The 21,854-nt window shown below is 42.5% G+C and overlaps 1 protein-coding gene across 3 annotated transcripts in view; it reads right to left on the bottom strand.

The window, feature by feature from the left end:
- Positions 1–21,854, bottom strand: part of herc2 (HECT and RLD domain containing E3 ubiquitin protein ligase 2) — a 97,962-nt gene that overhangs the window by 38,409 nt on the left and 37,699 nt on the right. Inside the window, exons 24-44 of one of the 3 annotated variants that reach the window (XM_054788763.1) lie at positions 21,082–21,258; positions 19,308–19,411; positions 18,718–18,868; positions 18,433–18,647; positions 18,209–18,341; positions 17,965–18,092; positions 13,619–13,814; positions 13,428–13,549; positions 12,091–12,267; positions 11,887–12,023; positions 11,664–11,815; positions 11,403–11,594; positions 8,291–8,478; positions 7,969–8,197; positions 5,290–5,472; positions 5,009–5,193; positions 3,692–3,839; positions 3,436–3,632; positions 3,116–3,346; positions 2,889–3,027; positions 2,546–2,692 (exon numbers count right to left, since the gene is read on the bottom strand). In XM_054788763.1, the coding sequence (XP_054644738.1) occupies positions 2,546–2,692; positions 2,889–3,027; positions 3,116–3,346; positions 3,436–3,632; positions 3,692–3,839; positions 5,009–5,193; positions 5,290–5,472; positions 7,969–8,197; positions 8,291–8,478; positions 11,403–11,594; positions 11,664–11,815; positions 11,887–12,023; positions 12,091–12,267; positions 13,428–13,549; positions 13,619–13,814; positions 17,965–18,092; positions 18,209–18,341; positions 18,433–18,647; positions 18,718–18,868; positions 19,308–19,411; positions 21,082–21,258 (3,531 nt within the window). The remainder of the gene's footprint in view (positions 1–2,545; positions 2,693–2,888; positions 3,028–3,115; positions 3,347–3,435; positions 3,633–3,691; positions 3,840–5,008; positions 5,194–5,289; positions 5,473–7,968; positions 8,198–8,290; positions 8,479–11,402; positions 11,595–11,663; positions 11,816–11,886; positions 12,024–12,090; positions 12,268–13,427; positions 13,550–13,618; positions 13,815–17,964; positions 18,093–18,208; positions 18,342–18,432; positions 18,648–18,717; positions 18,869–19,307; positions 19,412–21,081; positions 21,259–21,854) is intronic. The other 2 variants (XM_054788764.1, XM_054788765.1) reach the window with 2 other exon arrangements.

Genomic DNA, 21,854 nt, shown 5'->3' with positions numbered 1-21,854 from the left:
CTTTGAAAAATTACAAATTAAAATAATTTTAAAAAAAGTGTCTGAAAACAAGCATTTTAAAAATACAACAAAAATTCTTTTAATACAAAAAATAGTCTCTGAACCACAGTACATTCTTCGGAGGAAAAACGGTATATACAGTCATTTTCAATGGATAAGCCGCTACTTTTTTGGTAAACTTTGCACCCTGCGGCTTACACAGCATTGCGGCTAATTTATGACACTCGAATCTCGTGACATCTACTTTACTTCAAAACTACTACTGTGCCACTCGTGGTGCAGCTTAAACACCGGTGCGCCTTATACAACAGAAATTACAGTAAATTTATAATTTGAATGAATGTAAAAATGTACGTAAAAATATGAAAATGTGTAATACATTAAAAAAGGTAATTAAATCAATTACACAACTTCAAATAAAATATACGCCTATATATTTTTAATTTGAATGTATGTAAAAATTTATGTTGAAATTAAATGATATAAAAAATTATATACATTTGTAATAAATTAAAAAAATACAAATTTAAATAAAATATACCTTGATGACTTATTTTTAAAAAAATCAAAGAGAGAGAGAGAGAGAGAGAGAGAGAGAGAGAGAGACAGAGAGAGCGACAGAAAGAGAGAGAGACAGAGAGAGAGAGAGAGAGAGAGAGTACATCAAATGTAGGTACAACATTGGTAACATTATGTGTGTGTGCTTGCTGACATATTTAACCTGTCGCTTACACAAGCATCTGTACCGACCTGCTTTAAGTCCACCACCATAGTGCCTGTACCCAAGAAGAGCAACCTGACCTGCCTAAATGACTATCGACCTATAGCACTCACTCCTATTGTAATGAAGTGCTTTGAAAGGATAGTCATAACCCACATCAAAAAGAGCATCCCGGCCACTGTGGACCCTCTACTGCAGGGGTCACCAACGTTTTTCCTTGTGAGAGCTACTTTTACAAAATGAAAATGGCCAAGAGCTACTCATTTTTGTAACATTTATTTTCAGAGCTTATTTTAAACCCAAACAAAGCGAATATGCTTGTTTTACCAGAACATTAACAAAATGCTGGTATCCACAACTCACATTTTGTATTTCAGAATGCATTTCTTTCTACTCTTCTTTCATTATTAACTGAAAACCTGAATGAAAAGCAGGCTTGCGGGCACCTCATGTGGTCGTGAGGGGCTACCTGGTGCCCGCGGGCACCACGTTGGTGACCCCTGCTCTACAGTTTACATATCGCCAGAACCGGTCCACGGATGATGCAGTCAACACTGCCATCCACACAGCCCTTTCGCACCTACAGGGCCATGACACATACTGTATTTCAGAATGTTATTTATCGATTACAGCTCTGCATTTAACACAGTCAGCCCCCACAAACTCACAAATAAGCTCCTCACACTTGGCCTGTCACCCTCCTTCTGTAACTGGGTGTTTAACTTTCTAACAGGCAGGCCCCAGTCAGTCAGAGTCCACAATCGCACATCCAGCTCAAGAATTGTGAGCACTGGGACCCCACAGGGGTGTGTGCTGAGTCCGCTCCTCTACACGCTCTTCACCTATGATTGCGTGGCCTCCCACAACAACACCAGCATCATTAAATTTGCGGATGACACTACAGTCATCGGCCTGATCACTGGTGGTGTTGAAACATCATACAGGAGAGAGGTGGCGGACCTCATAGCTTGGTGTCATGATAACAATCTCCATCTCAATACAGAGAAGACCAAAGTGTTGATCATCGACCCAAGAACAAGGGAAAAGGAGCCGCATAGACCCCTGTTTATTGATGAGACTGAGGTGAAGAGGGTGAAAACCTTCAAGTTCCTTGGCACATAAATCAGGGAGGACCTCACCTGGTCTCACAACACCCCACAAATTATCAAGAAGTCCCAAAGGAAATTTGGCATGCCCAACACAATCCTGAGTTGCTTCTACAGATGCACTATGGAAAGTGTCCTTACTGCCTCCATCACTGTTTGGTACGGTAACTGTACAACACGTGATAGGAAGGCACTCCAGCGGGTGATCAAGACCTCACAGAACATTGTTGGGGCAGCCCTCCCCTCATTGCAAGACATTTATAAATCTAGAGTCCTACAAAGAACACACAACCTCATCAAAGACAGCACTCATCCACAACACTCATTATTCACACTCCTACCGTCAGGCAGACGCTACAGGAGTTTGAAGTCCAGGACCACAAGACTGGCAAACAGCTTTTACCCACAGGCCATCAGGCTTCTCAACGAATCACTCACACACGCAACACACCCATAGCACTTTATTATTTATTTATCTATTTGTATTAATGTCTCTTCTGTTGCTGTTGCTTAATTTATTGGTATTTATGTTTGTGATGTTCTTATTCATTTTCTTGTTTTTCTTTCTTTTTCTGGGAGAATGAACAGAACAAGACTTTCATTGCATAGCAGAACCACCTGTTTTACTGTGCATATGACAATAAGAATCTTGAATCTTGAATTATTTCATGCCTTTAGTCAGAACTCAAATGGCACCCTCTACTGGGCCACGTCTTACCGCTGGGGTTTGCTCCCATGTCCAAAACAGCCGGCTGGGACAGAATCTGCCGGAGTTTGTCCTGGTGAGACAGCAGTGCCCGAGCAGCCTTCAAAATGTATAGCCTCAGCTGCTGCCATCGTAGCAAGTGGATGTCCACCTGGTCAGCTGAGAGATGAGGAGGAAGGGGCACAGGGGGCATCTTTTAATTATGTATTTTTGTCCCTCATTGAAAAAAAAAAAATATTGTATGGAAAATTGCATTTAATCAATACAAATGCTGTATTTATGGCCAGGGTGATTTGTACACCACGCACCGGGTAACTATAAAAACATACAATCTGTAAATCAGCAGTTTGTGTACCTGTAAGACCTCGACTGAGGCATTTCTTCATTCGCTGTTTCTCCAGCCTGCTTCCAGCCAGGCTCACTAGCTGGGCCCAGACAGCCAACATGGGCTCGGAGAAGGGCAGGTTCTGAACGCTGAAGTTTACTGCTGGCAGCTGGGAGACATTCAAGCAAAATGAAAACCTTCCGAAAAGGATCTGCGTTGATAAAGTTGATTGAAAATGACCGTTGAGGCTTCCGTACCGGTTTGAGGTGACTGAGCAGGCACACCCTGCTGTTCCGCATCTCGTGAAACTGCGCCGTGATGCGACCCTTGGGGGTTATGCGTGTCACCGTTCCCTCACCGTACTCCTCGTGGATGACCTGGCCGCCGAGGCGGAGGCGCCCGTCGATGCCCCCGATCACCGCCAGCACCGCCATCAGGCTGCCTACCCTGAGGCCCTCCGCATCAGGAAAGTACTCCTCCAGAAAACTCTAAACGAGGAGGTGGAGAAGATAAAGCGAGTCAGACTGAATGCAGCACACAATGGTGCACCGATCGTTATTAGAGGGTGGCTTCTTACTGCTTCAGACTGGCAGCTTGCCATCACGTCTCCAATTGAGCTCAGCTGAGCATTGATGTACTCGTTTATTAGACCATTCCACTGGCTGAGAGAGTGCAGACTACGAAGGACAGAGACAATCTCCTCAGCCAGTGTGCTGCTGTGAGTGGCCGTCAGGGAGGCCTGGGGGCGGCACTTCCTCCTTCGCATGGAGCCCTCTGCAGGGGAAGGCAGACATTAAAAAAACAACAACATAAAAAGCAATGTTAAAACTTACCTCTAAGCAGAGGCAGGTCTGAAGAGCAGGTGCTCAGTAAACTTCCCAAGAAGCCAAACAACTTCTCCACCAGGAAGTGCATGTCCTGGGAACGCTCCATCTTGTCCCATGAGGGCAGCACCGCTTGCAGCAGACGTAATGCAAGAATCTGTAAACACACACATTATAATCATGCATGCATTCAGCTTTGATACAAAAACAAGTTGTGTGTGTTTAATTATAATTAGGATAGGCCAGGGGTCTCAATCTTGCGGTCACATCATATTTTGGGGCCCTGACCTGACATCAACATTAAGTGTAAGAACGGCCGTGCACCCTGGGAACAAATGGTCAGATGCAAGTTAGCTATATAACAGTCTGACTCACGGTGTCAACACCAAACAAATCACACAACAACTTAACACTCAAAAGGTGCACCTAAGAAATATACAAACATGCGCCAAAATGAAAAAAAAAAAATCTTTTGAAGCCCTCCCAAAATGCATTGCATCTGAGGAAAGCATTCATTCACTGCGATGTCGGCAGCGACAATGGATGGATGGATGGATGGATGGATGACACTGCAAAGCTGCCTCTGGCCAACACAGGGAGCCAGAGGAGCCCAGGGGGAGGCTGACCACATTGCAATGAATGAATGCTTTCTAATGAATGCTTTGCTCAGACGCAATGCATTTTTGGACGACTTTAAAAGAGTTGCTTTTTTTCCATTTTGGTGCATGTTTTTATATTTCTTAGGTGCACCTTTTGAGTGTTAAGTTGCTGTGTGATTAGTTTGGTGTTGACACAGTGAGTCAGACTGTTATATAGTTATACTGTTAATGATGTAAACTTTCGACCACAACTGTATATGGGCTTGCTATGAGTGTGATATGCCATTTTATGACGATCTGTTTTTTCCTCTAAATTTAGTAGGAGCGGCTTATACACCGAAATTTATGTTTTTTTCTTTAATATTTCAACCCTATGCTACTAAAATTACATTTTTTAATATTTTATGTTTATTCTCTTAAAATTACAACTTTTTTCTCATTAGAGTATGACATTTTTTCTCTCAATATGTTGACATTGTCATAAAATGACTTTTTAAAAAAAATTTTCTTAATCTTTCGAATTTTTTTGGGTAAATTTTATTATTGTAATTAAGACACTTATTCCCATAATGTTTTGACTTTAACATAACTTTTTTTTTTTTTTAGAATGTGCCGTGAGCCGCTATACTTTGGACACCCCTGCAATGCTGACCAGCCTCACCCAGACTGTACCTCCAGCCAGTAAGTGGAGTTTGAGAGCCCTGCTGTGGGGAATGATCCTACTGACCTGCCTCTGCAAGGTGATGGCATTGAAGGACTGGTTTCCCTCGACAATGCGTATGAGCAGGCTAATCCACGCAGACGTGCTGAGCGTGCTGCACATTTGGGGCATGAGAGCAATGCTGCGTATGAAGCCCAGCGTGCACCAGCTTTTGTGCTGCTCCCGAGACACCAGCCTGTGGGAGTGACAACCTGACAGGAAGAAATCGATAATAAGAATCAGACCACACACACACACACACACACACAAAAACTTGTTTTGAATTGACGTGGGTGCGGTTTGGCTACCAGTCTTGTCATGAGCGGCGCTTTCCACAAGCATCCTCAGTAGACCACAGAGAGTACGCGTGGCGTCCGTTTGCAACACGTCGGCATAAATGCCAGAGGACAGCGCTAACGTCTTTAGCAGGTTGACGGTGCTTGTTAGCATCATGGCAGTCGGGTGGCTGCTCTTCTCCGTCAGCTCACCTTCTGGAATAATGAGAGGATTGTGGTAAAGGCTGTGCTTTTACATGCCAGAGTTTCCATGCATCCATTTCTTCGTGGCAGCTACTAAACACGTAATGGGACTGTCTGCGAATGTAGCTTGTCGTTCCCACTCTACACAGCAGATGACATATTGTAACCCTCAACGCACCTCATACGCACATGCCACTGTAGCGCAAATGTTCATCTATGTAGTGATATATTAGATCAGGGGTGTCCAAAATGCGGCCTGCTGCTGTTTTATTTTTTGTATTGGCGGCAGCACATTCTAGAAATAATTTTAAACAAACTCCAAAAAAAAAAAAAAAAATAACATCAGAACAAATTTCACAAGAAAAAAAAACAAAATATTGAAAGAAAAAAGTTGCAGGCTAATGTCTTAATTTTACGGGAATAACAGAATACTGTGAGGAAAAATAACTTTCGTAGCATAAAATGTATATATTAAAGAAACTTTTTTTTTAAGTTGTATTATGAGAAAAACAAAAACAAAAATTTGGTTGCGGAAAAAGTTTAAATGTTATGAGAATACAGTCAAAATATGATGAGGAGAAACTTACTTGAAAAATTAAAAAAAAAAAAAACAGGACAAATGACAAAAAACAGCAGTAATTTATGAGAATAAAGTCAGAATATACAGAAAAAAGCCCCATGTTAACAAGAAAAAAAGGCACAATTTCACGAGAAGCATAAAGTTGAAATACTAAAGAAAGGTGTATTTTTTTAAAGCCTTAATATTACGAGATACAAATAAAACAGAATAAAATTGTAATTTTTGGATTGGAAAATTAGGTTGGGGAAAAAGTTATGTTATGAGAATAATGTCAAAATATTTATGGAAATAAAGTCAGAATTACAAGAATAACATTTACTAAAAGAATTTTGAAATATTTAGAAAATGAAAAAAGACAACAGAAAAAAATGAAAAAAAAAAACAGAAGTAATTTCACAAGAATAAAGTCAAACTATTAAGAGAAAAAAAAAGTTGTATTTTAAAGAGAAAAAACGTTGCAGTTTTACGAGAATAAACTTAAAATCAATATAACGTAATATTATGAGGAAAAATTTTATTTTTGTTGCATAGCAATATTTATAGAACTATTAAAGAAAAAATATGTTTTTTTAAGTCGTAATACACCAGGTCCCCAACTTACGAACACCCGACCAGCGAACACTCGCGGATACGAACACAAGCCAACTGGTCTATATTTTATTTTATTTTATTTTGCCTTGTAGTCAGTCGCTCAATCAGTATTTATACTGCTACTGTACATGCTTGACCAGTAGAGGGCACTGTGACACTGCTAATGCAGCCTTGGAGCTAATGAGACCAACAGAGGAAGAGTTAGACGCTGGGGAGATACAGTGTAAAGCTAAATGGAAAGCTAAATTGTACAACCCGGACAGAGCGTGTGATTAAAGTTTATGAAGAGTTAATAGGCCTGCTTAATTCTACACAACCCACAGAAGACTACCTCTTTTAGAAGAGTCTAACGACGACTTGTCCTTTTTTCCCCCCCAATATCTCCTCCTCCAACTCCTCCACAACGACGTATGCTCGACCACTCCTCTTCAAAGGTAAATAACATTTATCATTACGTATTATTATATCATTTTTATTATTGTTTTTTTTCATTAATTATCCTCGTTTAATATTACTACTGCATCCAAACTCATATTTACATACATACACATATACTGTATATGTATACACGTACATGTAGTACCTATATCATTGGTAATATTACCTTTTCCCCTACTTAAGAACGACTCAACATAAGAACGGTCGTCTGGAACCAATTGTGTTCGTTAGTTGGGGACTTAGTGTATTATGGGAAACAAATAAAACGAAGAATTTAATTTTTTGCATATATGGTTGGGGATTCAGTTTGTTCTTGAAATATATATAACTTCTTAGCATATCTTCATGTGTTGCTATACAAAATACCACAGTAGCAAAGTTGTGTCCTTTCATTTATCACTATGTGGCCCTCACTGGAAAAAGTTTGGACACCCCTATATTAAACATGAGACAGACAGATGGTCGTACTCACGGTACCAACCAAAAACTAAAACAGCACAATGCGTAATGGATATGTTAACACACAACAACAATGAACCAATGTAATATGAGGTTAACAACAACTAAGCACTAACAACATACACGGAATTTTAACTTTAGTTATTTACAAGGAGCCTGCAAGGCATGCTGTGTACTCCAGCAGCGACTCACCTTAACCATACAATATAGCGCACACACTTACATGGGGTGCTGTTTCAAAACATGACATGATGTTGCACATTTTTTAATGAGACAAACCGAAAACCTCCACACACAGACACCGAGTCTGAGTTTTGCATCATGTCCAATTATGCAAATTAGATGATGACGACATCATCCAACCCGCTCCCTGCGTGAGGCATTAACATGAGCCTTGCCAAGGCACACTTTTTGACCCAGCTAATGTATTGAAGGTGTACCTAATGTTGTGGCCAATGACGGCTGCGTGAACTGACCCGCATCGTCTTCCGTGTCCGAGTCCTCGGGGGTGGGCTGGGCGGCAGGTGGCGGCTCCGCCAGCTTGAGGTCGTACTTGCCCTCTTTTCCCATCCGATAGGAGTTGGTGCTGCTCGTGTCCCACTGAACTCTTATCCAGCCGTCTTCTCCCAGCTCTCCGATGACCCGACCGAGACCCGGAGATGGACCGTCCTAAAATTAAAAAGGTGTAGTCTTCACACACCCTCATCTGCATAATCCGCTGAGATCTAATACAAATGTGCTGTGTTTATATGTATATGGTACCTGATCTCCCCATTTCCAGTCCACTCCCCTCATGACCCTGGTGCCTATCTTCATCATGGCTGCCAGTTCTGGGCCAGAGGCAGGAACGGGTGTAGGGGCAGCTTCCTTCCTGGATTCTTCCAACACAGTGGCTGAGCCTCCATGCGCTGACAAACTCAGGTCTTCCTCGCTGCTGTCTGTGCTGGGTCCTAATGGATAGGTGACATAACACACCTCAGCGTCATCCATCTATCTCACTACAGCAGGAGTCCCAAATACGCGGCCCCCTAATTGACAACGACGACTTTGTTAACTCTAAACACATAATGTTAGCAACTTTTTACAAAGTTAGTGCTGCAAAGCAGGCTGGGAATGTGGATGACGGCTCGCAGCATGCCTTGCGGCACCTTCTTGAGAAGCGTGCTGGTATTGCTGTTGTCAAAAATAGCTGGTGCTGCTGTGGGCCCCTCCCTTATTTAAAAGCACTCTTAGGTGGCTCAGTCTGGTTTGCGACAAAAAGAAGTGAGATAAGAAAGTTCATTTGTATATCTATACATATTTCTTAACTCTAAATACATAACTTTAGACAACGTTTTACAAATCAAGTGCCACAAAGCATGCTGGGAAGCTGGGTGCCGGCTCCCAGCATGCCTTGCAGCACCCTTGGGACGCATGCTGGTATCGCTCTTCTCAAAAAGTAGTGAGTGCTGCTGTGGGCCTCTTTCCTATTTAAAAAAGGTACTCATTGTCGGCTTCATCTCGGTTGTGACATTAAAAAAAAGACAAAAAGAAGTAGCAGGAGAAAGTCCATTTGTATTTCTAGACATATTTGTTAACTCTAAACTCATAACTTTTTACAAAACAAGGCATGATGGGGCATGCCGGCATCAAAGTACATGTTCAGAGTTAACATTGTTGTTTATTACACTCTACAAGTAGTAGTAGTCGCCGTGTGTACACGTTATCTACCTGTTGTGTGTTAAGTTGCCATGTGATGGTTATGGCGTTATTTCTTTAGCACAGTGAGTCAGATTATGGCTTTTCATTTCCAGTGGATCCTACATCTACAGTGCTATACAAGCCGTATGCTCTAAAGCGGGGGTCTCAAACTCGCGGCCCGAGAAGTCACATTTTGCGGCCTGCAACTTGACAGGAAAGTCCAACCATCTGTCCATCGATCCATTTTCTATACTGCTTATCCTCATTAGGGTCGCGGGGGCATGCTGGAGCCTATACCAGCTGACTTCGAGCGAGAGGCGGGGTACACTCTGGACTGGTCGCCAGCCAATGGCAGGGCACATATAGACAAACAACCATTCACATTCACATACCTATGGACAATTTAGAGTCTCCAATTAACCTAACATGCATGTTTTTGGAATGTGGGAGGAAACCGGAGTACCCGGAGAAAAACCCACGCACGCATGGGGAGAACATGCAAACTCCACACAGAAATGCCCAACGGAGATTCAAACCCAGTTCATCCTGATCTCCAGACCGTGACTGTGTGGCCAAGATGCCAAGATGTCGTAAAGTGAAATAGCGGACACGTGATAGCCCGTTATCGACATCACTTTTAGCTTTTTCATAAAGTGAGGACGTGATGGTATTTCGTAGCGAGGTTCAAGAACTTTAATCATACAGTCATGGAAAAAATGATTAGACAACCCTTGTTTCTTCAGTTTATTGATCCATTTTTTTATTTTATTTATTATTATTATTTTTTTCCCCTTGACGGGGAAGGACGTGTATGGCAGGAGCTCTGTTGATGATACTGGAAATTTTAACTATTTTGGTGCTTTCCTGACTACACTTCATGAACACAAGACCAGTGCTGCTTGCTGAATCCCCCAACTTTAACTTGGATAGCTGAGAGGTACCGATACAAGTAGCGATACCTGCTAGCAAGTCTAGCTAACTAGTGAACTGCTTAAGTTGAAAGAGGTTGCTTAGCAACAATGCCAAACACAAAAGAAAATGATTCTGGCTCTGAATTTGCAGAGGACGTGGACATAAAAAGAATTCCAGGATACCTACCAATTGAGATTCTGCATTCAATGACAGAGATACATTCTGCTTCATTTACAGCTATAAAGGAGGCTATATCGTTTCTGGAAATAGATTTTCAAGGTAATTGCAACAACCTCTTTGAAGTCATAATGGATGTCAGTAATGGTGTCACAAATATTATGGAAGAAAATAGAGCACAGAGCAAGTCTATCACAAATATTATGGAAGAAAATAGAGCACAGAGCAAGTCTATCACATATATTATAGAAGAAAATAGAGCACAGAGCAAGTCTATCACAAATATTATGGAAGAAAATAGAGCACAGAGTAAGTCTATCACAAATATTATGGAAGAAAATAGAGCACAATAAATTAAAATAAATTAAACCAAACCAAAACCAAACCATTGTAATGCCTGGTACAACTGAAGGTACATTTGTTTGGACAAATATAATGATGATAACAAATACAGCTCATAAGAGCAACTTCCATGGTTTTCTTGAAAATAACCAAAATTGCTTACATGAATAGTACAGCATTGTACTGCCAAAAAATTGAACTGTTATGAGCTATTTTTGTTGTCATTGTTATATTTGTCCAAACAAAGGTACCTTTAGTTGTATCAGGCATTAAAATGAACAACAAACTGAAGAAACTAGGGTGGTCTAATCATTTTTTCCATGAGTGTACTTAAAGCCAGCGCTCTCAGCAACTGAGTATGAATGTAATCTCATGACTATAAAAACTCCAATACCATGTGTTACAGCTTTGGCCCGGTCAGAGTAGCTTGTTAGAGGTTGTTTTTATGCTGACGTTATCGGTGTTTGCACTAAGCTGGCTTTCTTTCTTGTAGATGTAACATTCACTGGCGGATGATACCGCTTTAAGTGCACTAACATGTTAGACGTGTTTCCTGCAGCATACTCGATATCGTTATAGATATTATTGTTATCATGAGCCTTACTCCGAATACTTAAAAGGCCGAGCCTCCCCCAGACTCTACCTCCAGTAGCCCCCGGGTAAACTGAGTTTGAGACCCCTGCTCTACAGTATATCCACGTTTACTTTCTATGGTGTTGTCCCTTGACGAGATAGAAGAAAGCTGACAGGCTACATGACTGACCTATGAGCCTGAGGATGCTCTGCGTGAGGGCCAGCATGCCGGAGTTGAGCAGCAGACTCAGACTGTTGGCACCATGCTTGAGGGACAGCATGTGTATCATGGCCAGGAGGAAGCGGGCCTGCGGAATGGTGCCTAGGCTTGGTCCCGCCGGGTTCTCGTTGGTGATGGTTTGCAGCGGGACAGGCTGCACCCCTGCTTAGGAGACAAACACGTCAGGTATTGTCTCAAAGACTGAGAAGTAAGTGTAAGCACAAAGCATACCGAGCTCTTTAAAGCGTCCGCTGGCTTCCAGCAGGATATTGCGAACATTCTGGATGGCCCAGGAGTACAACTTGCCAAACGTCACCTCCAAGAGCATGCGGTTGAAGGGCGGGATCAAATCGACATCCTTCAGGCAGTCGGAAAGAGGCTCTCTGAAAAACAGACGCCTAGCTAATACCGCCGTGCCCAAAATTGGACACACAGAAAAAACAAGTAAGGTTACCCGATGTTGGTTCCTTCTGGTATGACCCTCTGCCATCCACACAGCATGGCATACTGCACGGACGGAAGCAGGAAGCTCTTGGAGGCCAACTTCAACATGGTGTCGATGCCCTCCAGCCTCACCTCCGCCCGCTCCAGCTGCAATCAAGCATCCATTTAGTTTGGTCTTCACAAGGCCGTAGACATGACTTGCATTTGCACTCACCTGTTTGAGAAGACATTTCCTCATCTTCTCCACATCCAGGGGCTCCTCCTTCAGCGCAAACTCCACAATTTTGGCCATGAGGCTCGACTGGGGGAAGGCACCCTGAACGCTGTGTTTCAGCCATCGGTACTTCTGGACGTTGTCCACGGTGCTCAAAATCGGCTGCCACTTGTCCTGCTGTGATGGAACAATACGACCAGGTCAGACTAGATTAGGGGTGTCCAAAGTCTAGCCTGGGGGACATATGTGGCCCACAGCAGTTTTTTTTTTTTTTTTTTTTTTTATTTATTGGCCCGAGGCACATTGTAAAAATCTAATAAAAAAAAATACTATTTAAAAAAACAACAAAAATGGAAAAATTTGCAGTAATTTTTACAAGAATAACATCATAATATGAGAAAAAGTTGTAATATGACGAGACAAAGTCATAACTTTACAAAAAGAACATATTATGAAAAAAAAATTAAGAAAAATATATGTATATAAAATTATATATTTTTTAAAGTTGTAAGATGAGAAACAAACCCAAACAATGAATAAAGTTCACATTTTTTTGAAAATTAGGCTGCAGAAAAAGTTATGTTACAAGAATAAAGTCAAAATATTATTGGAATAAAGGCATAATTACGAGATATATATTTTTATTATTTATTTTTATATTATGAGGAATGTAATTTTAGTAGCATATAATTGAAATATTAAAGAAAAATATGATCATTTTTAATATTAGGAGAAACAAAACAAAATAAAGCTGTATTTCTTTGAAAATTAGGTTGCCAGCAAAAATGGGGGAAAAAAGTAACGAGCACAGGTGATACCAATAGGCTTTTTCACCAATATGACAAAGCTGACATGCACTTTTTTCTTGAAATATGTAACTTCTTAGCATATCTACATGTGTTGCTTTACAAAAAATCAAAGTAGCAAAGTTTCATTTTTCACTATGTGGCCCTCGCTGGAAAAGGTTTGGACACCCCTCGACTAGGCTAATATATGCTCGGAAGTTTTTTTTAACGTACAATCAGCTAAAACTGTAAAAATTTAAATAAATTACTATTGAGTAATTGTAATACAATCTCAATGGTAAACTAAATTTACAATAATCCCTCGTTCATTGTGGTCAATTGGTCCCAGACCCGACTGTGATCAGATTAGAATTGGCACTACCTGATCTCCCTGGTTTACAAAACACATTGAAGATGTCATCTAGCCCCCCTCAGCCACAGTGGGAAACACTGTACTGTACAGACCCAATATGGAGTAGGCAATAGCAGAGTGTTATTAAATGACATCAAGATGTTGTCATACCTTAATAATACTATATATATAAAAAGTACCTTGGCTGTCTTGCTTGTAGGTGATTTCCTATCAGTAGCTGCTGGGCTGATGTTGGCTTCTTCTTCTATGGTCCCTTCATTCTCAAGCTTTGGCTCTTCCACGTCACTAGACTTTTTAGGCACTACATAGAAAAAAAATCCTTATAACACCTGAGTTGCATTAGGATCACCAGAAATACCTCTGAGTCCACCTCTTTTCTTCCTGCGCTCTCGGATGAGATTCTGGGTGATCCTACGCCAGCGCGGCTGAGAGCTCAGCAGCTTCAGCTTGGACACGATGGACAGGTCGTTGCTCACCGCCGGGCGCAGCTCGTTGAACAGGAAGCGCAGGCGCTCGATGACTGGGGCGCACACTTCCTTGTAGGAGCGGCCTTGCTCTTGGTGGGTCTTAAAGGACACAGAGACGTTTCAGTGAGCAGGCTTCACAAGCATGGCGCTGCTCTACCTTCAAGGTACAGTGGAACCTCCCAACTTCAAGTCAAACAATTCAGAATTCAGGCAACAGCTTTGGGAAAATATGCCGCTCAATACACACAACACATAGGCAAAACCTCAGTGAAATGATCCCGTTTTGCTTTTTCTTTGGCTATTCTTTAGTCTGATGCCAACACAGAGTAATAGTGATGGCCAGTAAAGGTTGGAGAGAACTGTAGAAACGGAATATGTATTTTTGATACATGATATATGTTAATAATACAGTGCTCCCTCGTTTATCGCGTGGGATAGGTTCCCAAAATAGCCCGCAATAAGTGAAATCCGCAAGTAACCAACTTTATTTGTTTACAGTTATGATATATGTTTTAAGGCTGTAAAACGGCTCACCATACACTTTATATTCTTTTTTCAGACAGGCATTAACATTTTCTCACATTTCTCACTCAAAGTTCAAACCTTTGTTTGAATTTTAACGACCAACCTACTAGGCTGGACACAAGAAATTATTAATTGACTCATGCATATTTCACTCCTCTGACTGTGTCTCTTCGTCCTGGCCCCGTTTGGCTGTAGCATTTTTGTATCGTTAAAACATATTCCTCCTGGCGTAGTAGTTTATTACTTCTCGTCGTCGTCCATGAACCAAAGATTCATTGACAGTATTCCGTAATGGCGCCTTACAGCCATGTTACTTCTAGCAAACAGCAATCATACAAACACGGCAGTGCTGCATGAAGGAGACTGATTGGCTGTAGACCATTGCCAATCAGAACGCAGGACACACTGGGCCGGTTCTCCGTTAGCCAATCAGGACTGTTGTTGTTCTACATTTAGCCGGCTACACATACTGAGACGAGGTCCAGCTGCACACGTTTTCAACTCTCACATGAGTATACAACACCCAATAATAATACAATCACAGTCACATACAACAGAGCACTGATAAATCGCTCTAATACACAACAAGGACGCAGAACACAATGCACGCTTAAAAAAAAAAAAAAGTATATCATGTATATATATATATTAGAATGCTCCAGTGCGGAGGAAGATGGTGGTGAAGGAAGTGCGACGTCAAGAGGAGATGGCAAGATGGGCCAAGGCAGTCGCCCTTGGCAAACAGGGACTGTGGACACGGTGGGAGAGTGTTGAAAGGAGGAGGTTGAGCTGGAAGGATGTGTGGGCCATGGAAGCAAGGGGCCTGAGCTTTGCCATCAGGGCCACATATGACGTCCTCCCAACACCAACTAATCGCCACCAGTGGTTTGGGGAAGATCCCGGGTGCGTCTTGTGCTCCACGCCAGCCTCCCTCCGGCATATACTCACGGGGTGTAAAACCAGCCTTGCTCAAGGACGATACACTTGGCGCCATAACCAAGTCCTAAAGAGCCTTGCTGCTACACTGGAGGAAAAACGAGCCAGCACCAACGCCCTAGCACTGCCAACGTCTAACACTCCAACAACACCACGGGCAACGGCCTTTGTCCGTGAAGGGGCTACAGCTACCAAAAGTAACTCAACTCCATCAGAGAGAAGCCAGCTGTCCCTTGCACGTGACTGGAAGATGCTAGCAGACATTGGCAAACAGCTGGTGTTCCCCTCAGAGATTGCCACCACCACCTTGAGGCCTGACCTGGTGCTCTGGTCCCCCTCCATAAGGAAAGTGTACATAATCGAACTTACCGTACCCTGGGAGGATTCTATGGAGGAGGCTTTTGAGCGGAAACAGCTGCGGTATGCCGACTTAGCCGCTGACGCTAGGCATCGTGACTGGAACACGGAAGTCCGCCCAGTGGAGGTTGGGTGTAGAGGGTTTGTGGGAACATCCACCACAAAACTGCTTAGGGACTTGGGAGTTAAGGGCAAGATCCAGCGCGCAGCCGTCAAAGCTGCATCGGAGGCCGCAGAAAGAAGCAGCCAGTGGCTCTGGATGAAGAGGAACGACCCCAGTTGGGCCAAGTAGGTTGACAGGAGGTATGCGGTCGGCTTAGGCTTGACTCAGGGAACAGGACGCCCCTGCCATGCATAGTCCCATGAGATGTCCAAGGTGATTCTCCTGGCTAATTGGACTTGGGACGCAAGCTGAGGACTGATCACCCTACAGCTGGCCGCCTCTGGTGAGGGTGTATAGTGTTAAAGGCCGAAACACCCTATGACCCAGAGTAACACTACTGAGGATGCGTCCCGTAAATTTCAATTCTTCCCACAACCTCCATCAAGTCTACTGTCCACAAACAGTTATTCGCGTGTGCTCGCACAGGAAATCTACACCTCATCTTGTGTTGCTTGGAACCTGACTATTAGTGATAAAGGCCGAATCACCCTATGACCCAGAGTAACACTACTGAGGATGCGTCCCGGAAATTTCAATTCTTCCCACAACCTCCATCATGTCTACTGTCCACTAACAGTTATGCGCGTGTGCTCACACAGGAAATCTACATCTCATCTTGTGTTGCTTGGAACCTAATTACGGCCGCACGGTGGTCTAGTGGTTAGCATGTTGGCCACACAGTCACAGTCTCGAGATCGGGAAGACCTGGGTTCAATCAAAACCTCATTAAGATCCAACTGTGCAAAATGCAAATTCTAGCAATTTTTCAACTGGTCTTAAGATTTTGATCAGGAGTGTATATTTTGTGAGACAATAAACATTTCAAAACACACCTGTATTGTTTTTGACTCTGTTAAATTAAATAGTTTGTCCAGTCATTTTTTTTTTCATTGTACTTTAAAATTAATGTTAAAATCTCGTCTCATCTCCTTTCTTGTGAACCCAATCTCATGCATCATCACATCTCATGAGTTAGGTGTCTCGTGACATCACTAGTGTGTGTGTGTGTGTGTGTGTGTGTGTGTGTGTGTGTGTGTGTATATATATATATATATATATATATATATACACACACACACACACACACACACACATACACACACACACTTACTACAGTATATACTTACTTATAGAATTTTATATGTACAGTGTTCCCTTGCTACAATTTAGCAATTAAAACCTTTGTTTGAATTTTAATGATCAATCTACAGGTCAAACACAAGAAATTATAAGTCAATCACGCATATTTCACTCCTGTCACCGTGCCTTTTCATCCTGGTGCCGTTCCGCTGTACTGTTTTTTGTAATGTTTTTGTAGCATTGTTAAAACATTGCTGCAGTACTCCCCCTGTTACAGTCCTCCTCCTTCGAACTGAAGATTAATTTACAAGCTAGTAAGCAAGCTAGCGATGACACAGGAGACACGGCAGGGTAGGGCACGGAAGGACATTCATTGACAATTGTCGACAGCCAATCGGGACGCTGAAAACAGTGGGCGGTGAAGAGAGACACTCAACTTCCCACAATTCTTCTTACAGGCTTGGTCTGTAACAGCGTTCATGTGGTGCAATTAAAAACAATAACTAAAAAACACAACAAGAAAATTCTGCGAATCCACGAAAGGTGAACCGCGATAGAGCCAGGGAACCCTGTATATAACTATATTAGAATAATTATCATTTTACATGTGTACAAGATTCTTGGATGTCAAAATGTCAAAACTGCCCATAAAGTCAATGAAAGTTACAGTATAAGATGGCAACTGTTTGACACTGGAAAAATTTCACTACAGTAATCCCTCGTTTATGGCAGTTAATTGGTTCCAGACCCAACCGCAATAAGTGAATTTTCCGCAAAGTAAAAAAAATATAAGCCATTTAAGACAGTTTACCTAGTCGGGGAGCAGAATAGGTGGTGGACTGGAAGTGACATCAGAGGTTCAGAGTTGAGTATTAGAGTGTTGCGGGCTATGGCAGCAACAGTAGCCTGTGTTATTATTATGATATTATAATTGTGCCATAAAAGCCTGTTGTTCTGGTGATCAAGTCTGGCGCTTGTCTCACCAAACAATTGCCGACACCTCTAGTGGCCAATATAGAATCCTACATTCACAAGTTGAATGGTGGTTCGGATTTTTTGACATGAAGTTGTATGACATCACCATCAGCAGTGTAGTACATCAACATCAATGGCAAGTCAACCAGCATCCCACGATTTTCAGCTTTAAAGGTTCCACTGCACATACCACTGTTTGCATCACCATATTACCTTGATTAAAGAACACTTTGCTTGGTAGACCATGCGGCACACGTCAATCACGGATTTAGGGAGGGACCTCTGTTTCGCCTGGTCTGCCCCCAAGGCACACTGACTGACAAGTGAGAGAGCAACGTGACCTGAGACCAGAAGAGGAAAAACAACAATTTGATGCTATAACGGTGCACTGAAAAGCATCCAGTTGGCCTAACTAGGTAGGATGCAGGGAGGTGAGTGGGTCTTGTTGCTAGGTTACCAAGGTCCTGGTGTTTGAGCAAGCAGCAGAGCAGCAGGCGGCCCACTTCCTCCACAGGGTGCTCGGGAGGGAAGGTGATGGGTGTAATAAGATGGTACTGCTTACAGCAACGCTCTATTTGGCAAAGGAAGTCCTGCAGGGTCACAAAACAGCAAAATATGAACTCCTGTGAGGCCGTGCTCATGGGGGCAACTTCTCACGCTTCTTACTCTGACCCCCCCCACCTTCACAGTGTGGTCCTGAGTGTTATTGTCAGCAATGGCCTGCAGGAAAGGCTGCGCGTGGTCATTGAGGGTGATTCTGCGAGAGTATAGTTTGGCTTTGTCCGGAGTGGTGCTCCCCAGCGAGCTACAGTGGTCTTCGTCCTTCTCCTCGTTGTAGTTGTAGTGGATCTGGCTCGTCTGCAAGCCCCCGGCGAATATTGAGGACTGTAGCCACTCTGCGCAAAGGAGACGTTGAAACATAAAGAAACTGGGAATGACATATGGCGGGTAAGGTATTCAACCTACTGGCACATTCCATCTCCATGGGCGACAGGGGGGTGCTCTTTGCCAGGTAGGAGGCATGGAGACCCAGCAGCACGCCCAAGTTCCTCTCTGTGTCAACAAGGGGGGATGACAGACTGCTGAGGTCTGGTGTGGTGACCGTCTCCTGGTTTGGCTGGGAAGAGATAAACCATTTAATGCAGTGGCAAAAAAAGTCTTCACTAGCATCCACGCATTGGTGACTCTGTCTCTGTGAAGAATGGGTCTTTTAGAGTTGGGACATTACAGACAGACTCCAGCCGAGGAATTCTTTAATCTTATCTCATCTTTATTACGTGTGTGTGTGTGTTTGACTTGTTCATAGAACGCACACAGAACAATGAACAACTTCCATCTGTCTCATTTCTTCCTCGGGGCCGCATCTACAATAGATGTTGACATCAGGCAGGCGCCGGCAAAAAATGGTCAGGGTGGTCAATGGGCGTGTCTTTTATATGTGATTTTTTTTTTTTTTTTTAACCATGAGTAGCATGGAGCTACTCTACTGACCAAGTGATTCAGGACCAGTGGACGTGAAGTACAGTATCACAAGTACATTTGGATAGTTGTTATACCTCCATATACTGGCCAACACAGAAGGCCTGCATGGACTCCCTGGTGTCCTCAAACTGCAGGGCTGCTTCCAAGGCGACCACTGGGTCTTCTCCTGCAAACTGGGCTGTGAGAGAAGATACATTACTACAGCCCTGAAGTACGCACATAGACTTAACGCAGGGGTGTCCAAACTTTTTCCAGCGAGGGCCACGTACTGAAAAATGAAAGGATGCAAGGGTCATTTTGATATTTTGTAAATATGCTAAAAAGATTATATATATATATATATATATATTTCAAGAAAAAGCTGCATCTCAGCTTTGTGAAATAGATTTTACAGGTTTTTACATAGGTTTATATTTTTGCTGTTGTTTTTTCTTTTTTAAATTTTCCAAATATTTAATCTTTCTTCTTAAAAAAACGTCACAAATTTTCTTCTTGTAATATTATGACTATATTCTAGGGATGTCCAATAATATTGGCCCACTGATATTATTTGCCTTATATTGGCATAAAAAAATATAATATCAGTATCATTTTTTTTCCCTATGATGAAAGCCGATATGGCTCTTTAAGCGCCACCAGCAGCACTGTTGTCGCCATAACAGTCAACACCCAGCAAATACTTGAGCCGATGTTTTGCTTAACCGTGTTCGGGGGGGGGGGCAGGACGTGGTGGGTTGTCAAAATGCCGCTAATGGTGAGCGAGGTAGCTCATAGACATACAGTATATATGTAGACATCGCATCGAGCGCTGAGTCTGACGTCACGTTTGCCGCCATATTGGATGTGGCAAGAGTCGGCGCGTAGAAGATGCCTCATTCATGTACTGCAAACCAAATCCCAGGGAATAACATTTCACAGGTCAGACTAAACAATGACCTTTGTTAGTATTTGGCCCATAGACTGCATGATTTGGCCATTATAACATCCTTTTGAGAGCATAAATTGCCAACGCTGTGGAAAACACTGCATTCCCGCGCACAATTCATTCGTATGTCTATGGTCCGTAAAGGGCCATCACCCAGTGATGGCCCTTTACGGACCCGTGACCAATTAAAGTGTATGGGAAATATAATAACACAACCATGCTCGCGGACCGATTGCAGCATCAGTTTGCGGGCATAATTACTTCAAGTATTCGGTTAACGTGACAGCAAACGTGGTGACGTCACTCAAAAGGAGCCAATGAAATTGTTTGTTACTTGCATCCATCCATTTTCTATGCCGCTAATCTTCGATTAGAACCATGGCTTGCTCAAAAGTAAGAAGTTGATCGAGAAAACCGAACATTTCCAAGTGAAAGGACGGCCCAAAATATGTTTTTTCCTCCAGAATCCAGTGCCAAACCGCTGTGTCTCATACGCTCTGAAACTGTAGCGGCCAGTATGACAGATCTACAAGTCAAAGCACATTCATTTACGACACAGCAACATGCAGGTCTTCACTAAGGATTGTGTGGATATTGGAGCAAAGCAACATCTTTCGCTGACGGGAGCGTGGTGAAGGAGTGCTTCTGTTGCAGAGACCTTACTCAAAGTAAACAATGTACTCATAATAGACCTTTATTCTCATAAAATTACAACTTTTTCTCGTTAGATTACAGCTTTTTTCTATTTATAAATGTTTCAAATATTTTTCTGTTTATTTATTCGTTTTATTTCGTTTGTAGAATGCGCCACGGGCCAATAAAAAACAGCCACAGGCCACACTTTGGACACACCTGGCTTAAACTGAGATATTTGATTTTTTTTTTTTTTGTTGTGTTTTTTTTTTTTTTTTTTTTTTTTTTACCAAGAATACTGTTTCCTGTTAGTGACTGGGACTGAGCCTGAAAGTCCTTGATGTCGTAGACTCTTCCGTCAATGACCGTCCAGAAGCCGCCATCTTTGTTGTGGTTCTCCAGGTCGGCCTTGCGGATCAGGGAGACCTCTTCGTTGTTTTTGGAACTTTGCCCAGTGAAGAACGACCCTACCACAGCACAGAAAAGGTTACATTAAGCCATACTGCAGTGGACTTCATCAAATATACCGTATTTTACAGACTACTAAGTCACATCAGTTAAAAAATGCATCATGAAGATGAAAAAAACATAAACGGCACTGGACTATAAGTCGCATTTAGTGGTATTTATGATGGAGTTATCGTCAACATTAAATTCACAAGAGAGAAAGTTTCAGGGTTTCCGCTACATATAATCGATCGTGGCGGAGCACCACTACAAAATAAAAGCCGCCACACCTTAAAAATGTGTTTTTTTCTAAACCTGAAAACAATTTTAAGTAATACATTGTGTGTGTATTTCAAATCTAAAAATGTTTCACTGCAATTTATTTTGATAAGCATGCACCAGAATCGCCTGTCTGCCCTGCAGGCACTTGCGCATGTAACCAGATAGGCGACACGTACACAAACGTGTAGTCAATTGACGACAACTTGTCACATGCTAAACCTTCCTATGCCAGCATGTGTGATCGCTCACGTTTCAATCTCATTCCCCTTTCTGACATTTTTGTTTACATGCCTGGCTGGCGGCATCTAGCTAGCTCGGAGCTACATGTGGCTAT

The sequence above is a fragment of the Dunckerocampus dactyliophorus genome, chromosome 10, assembly GCF_027744805.1.
Source record: "Dunckerocampus dactyliophorus isolate RoL2022-P2 chromosome 10, RoL_Ddac_1.1, whole genome shotgun sequence".
In the NCBI taxonomy this organism is placed as follows: Eukaryota; Metazoa; Chordata; class Actinopteri; order Syngnathiformes; family Syngnathidae; genus Dunckerocampus; species Dunckerocampus dactyliophorus.
The sequence above is the reverse complement of the archived record's forward strand: the minus strand, read 5'-3'. Positions and strand labels throughout refer to the sequence as shown.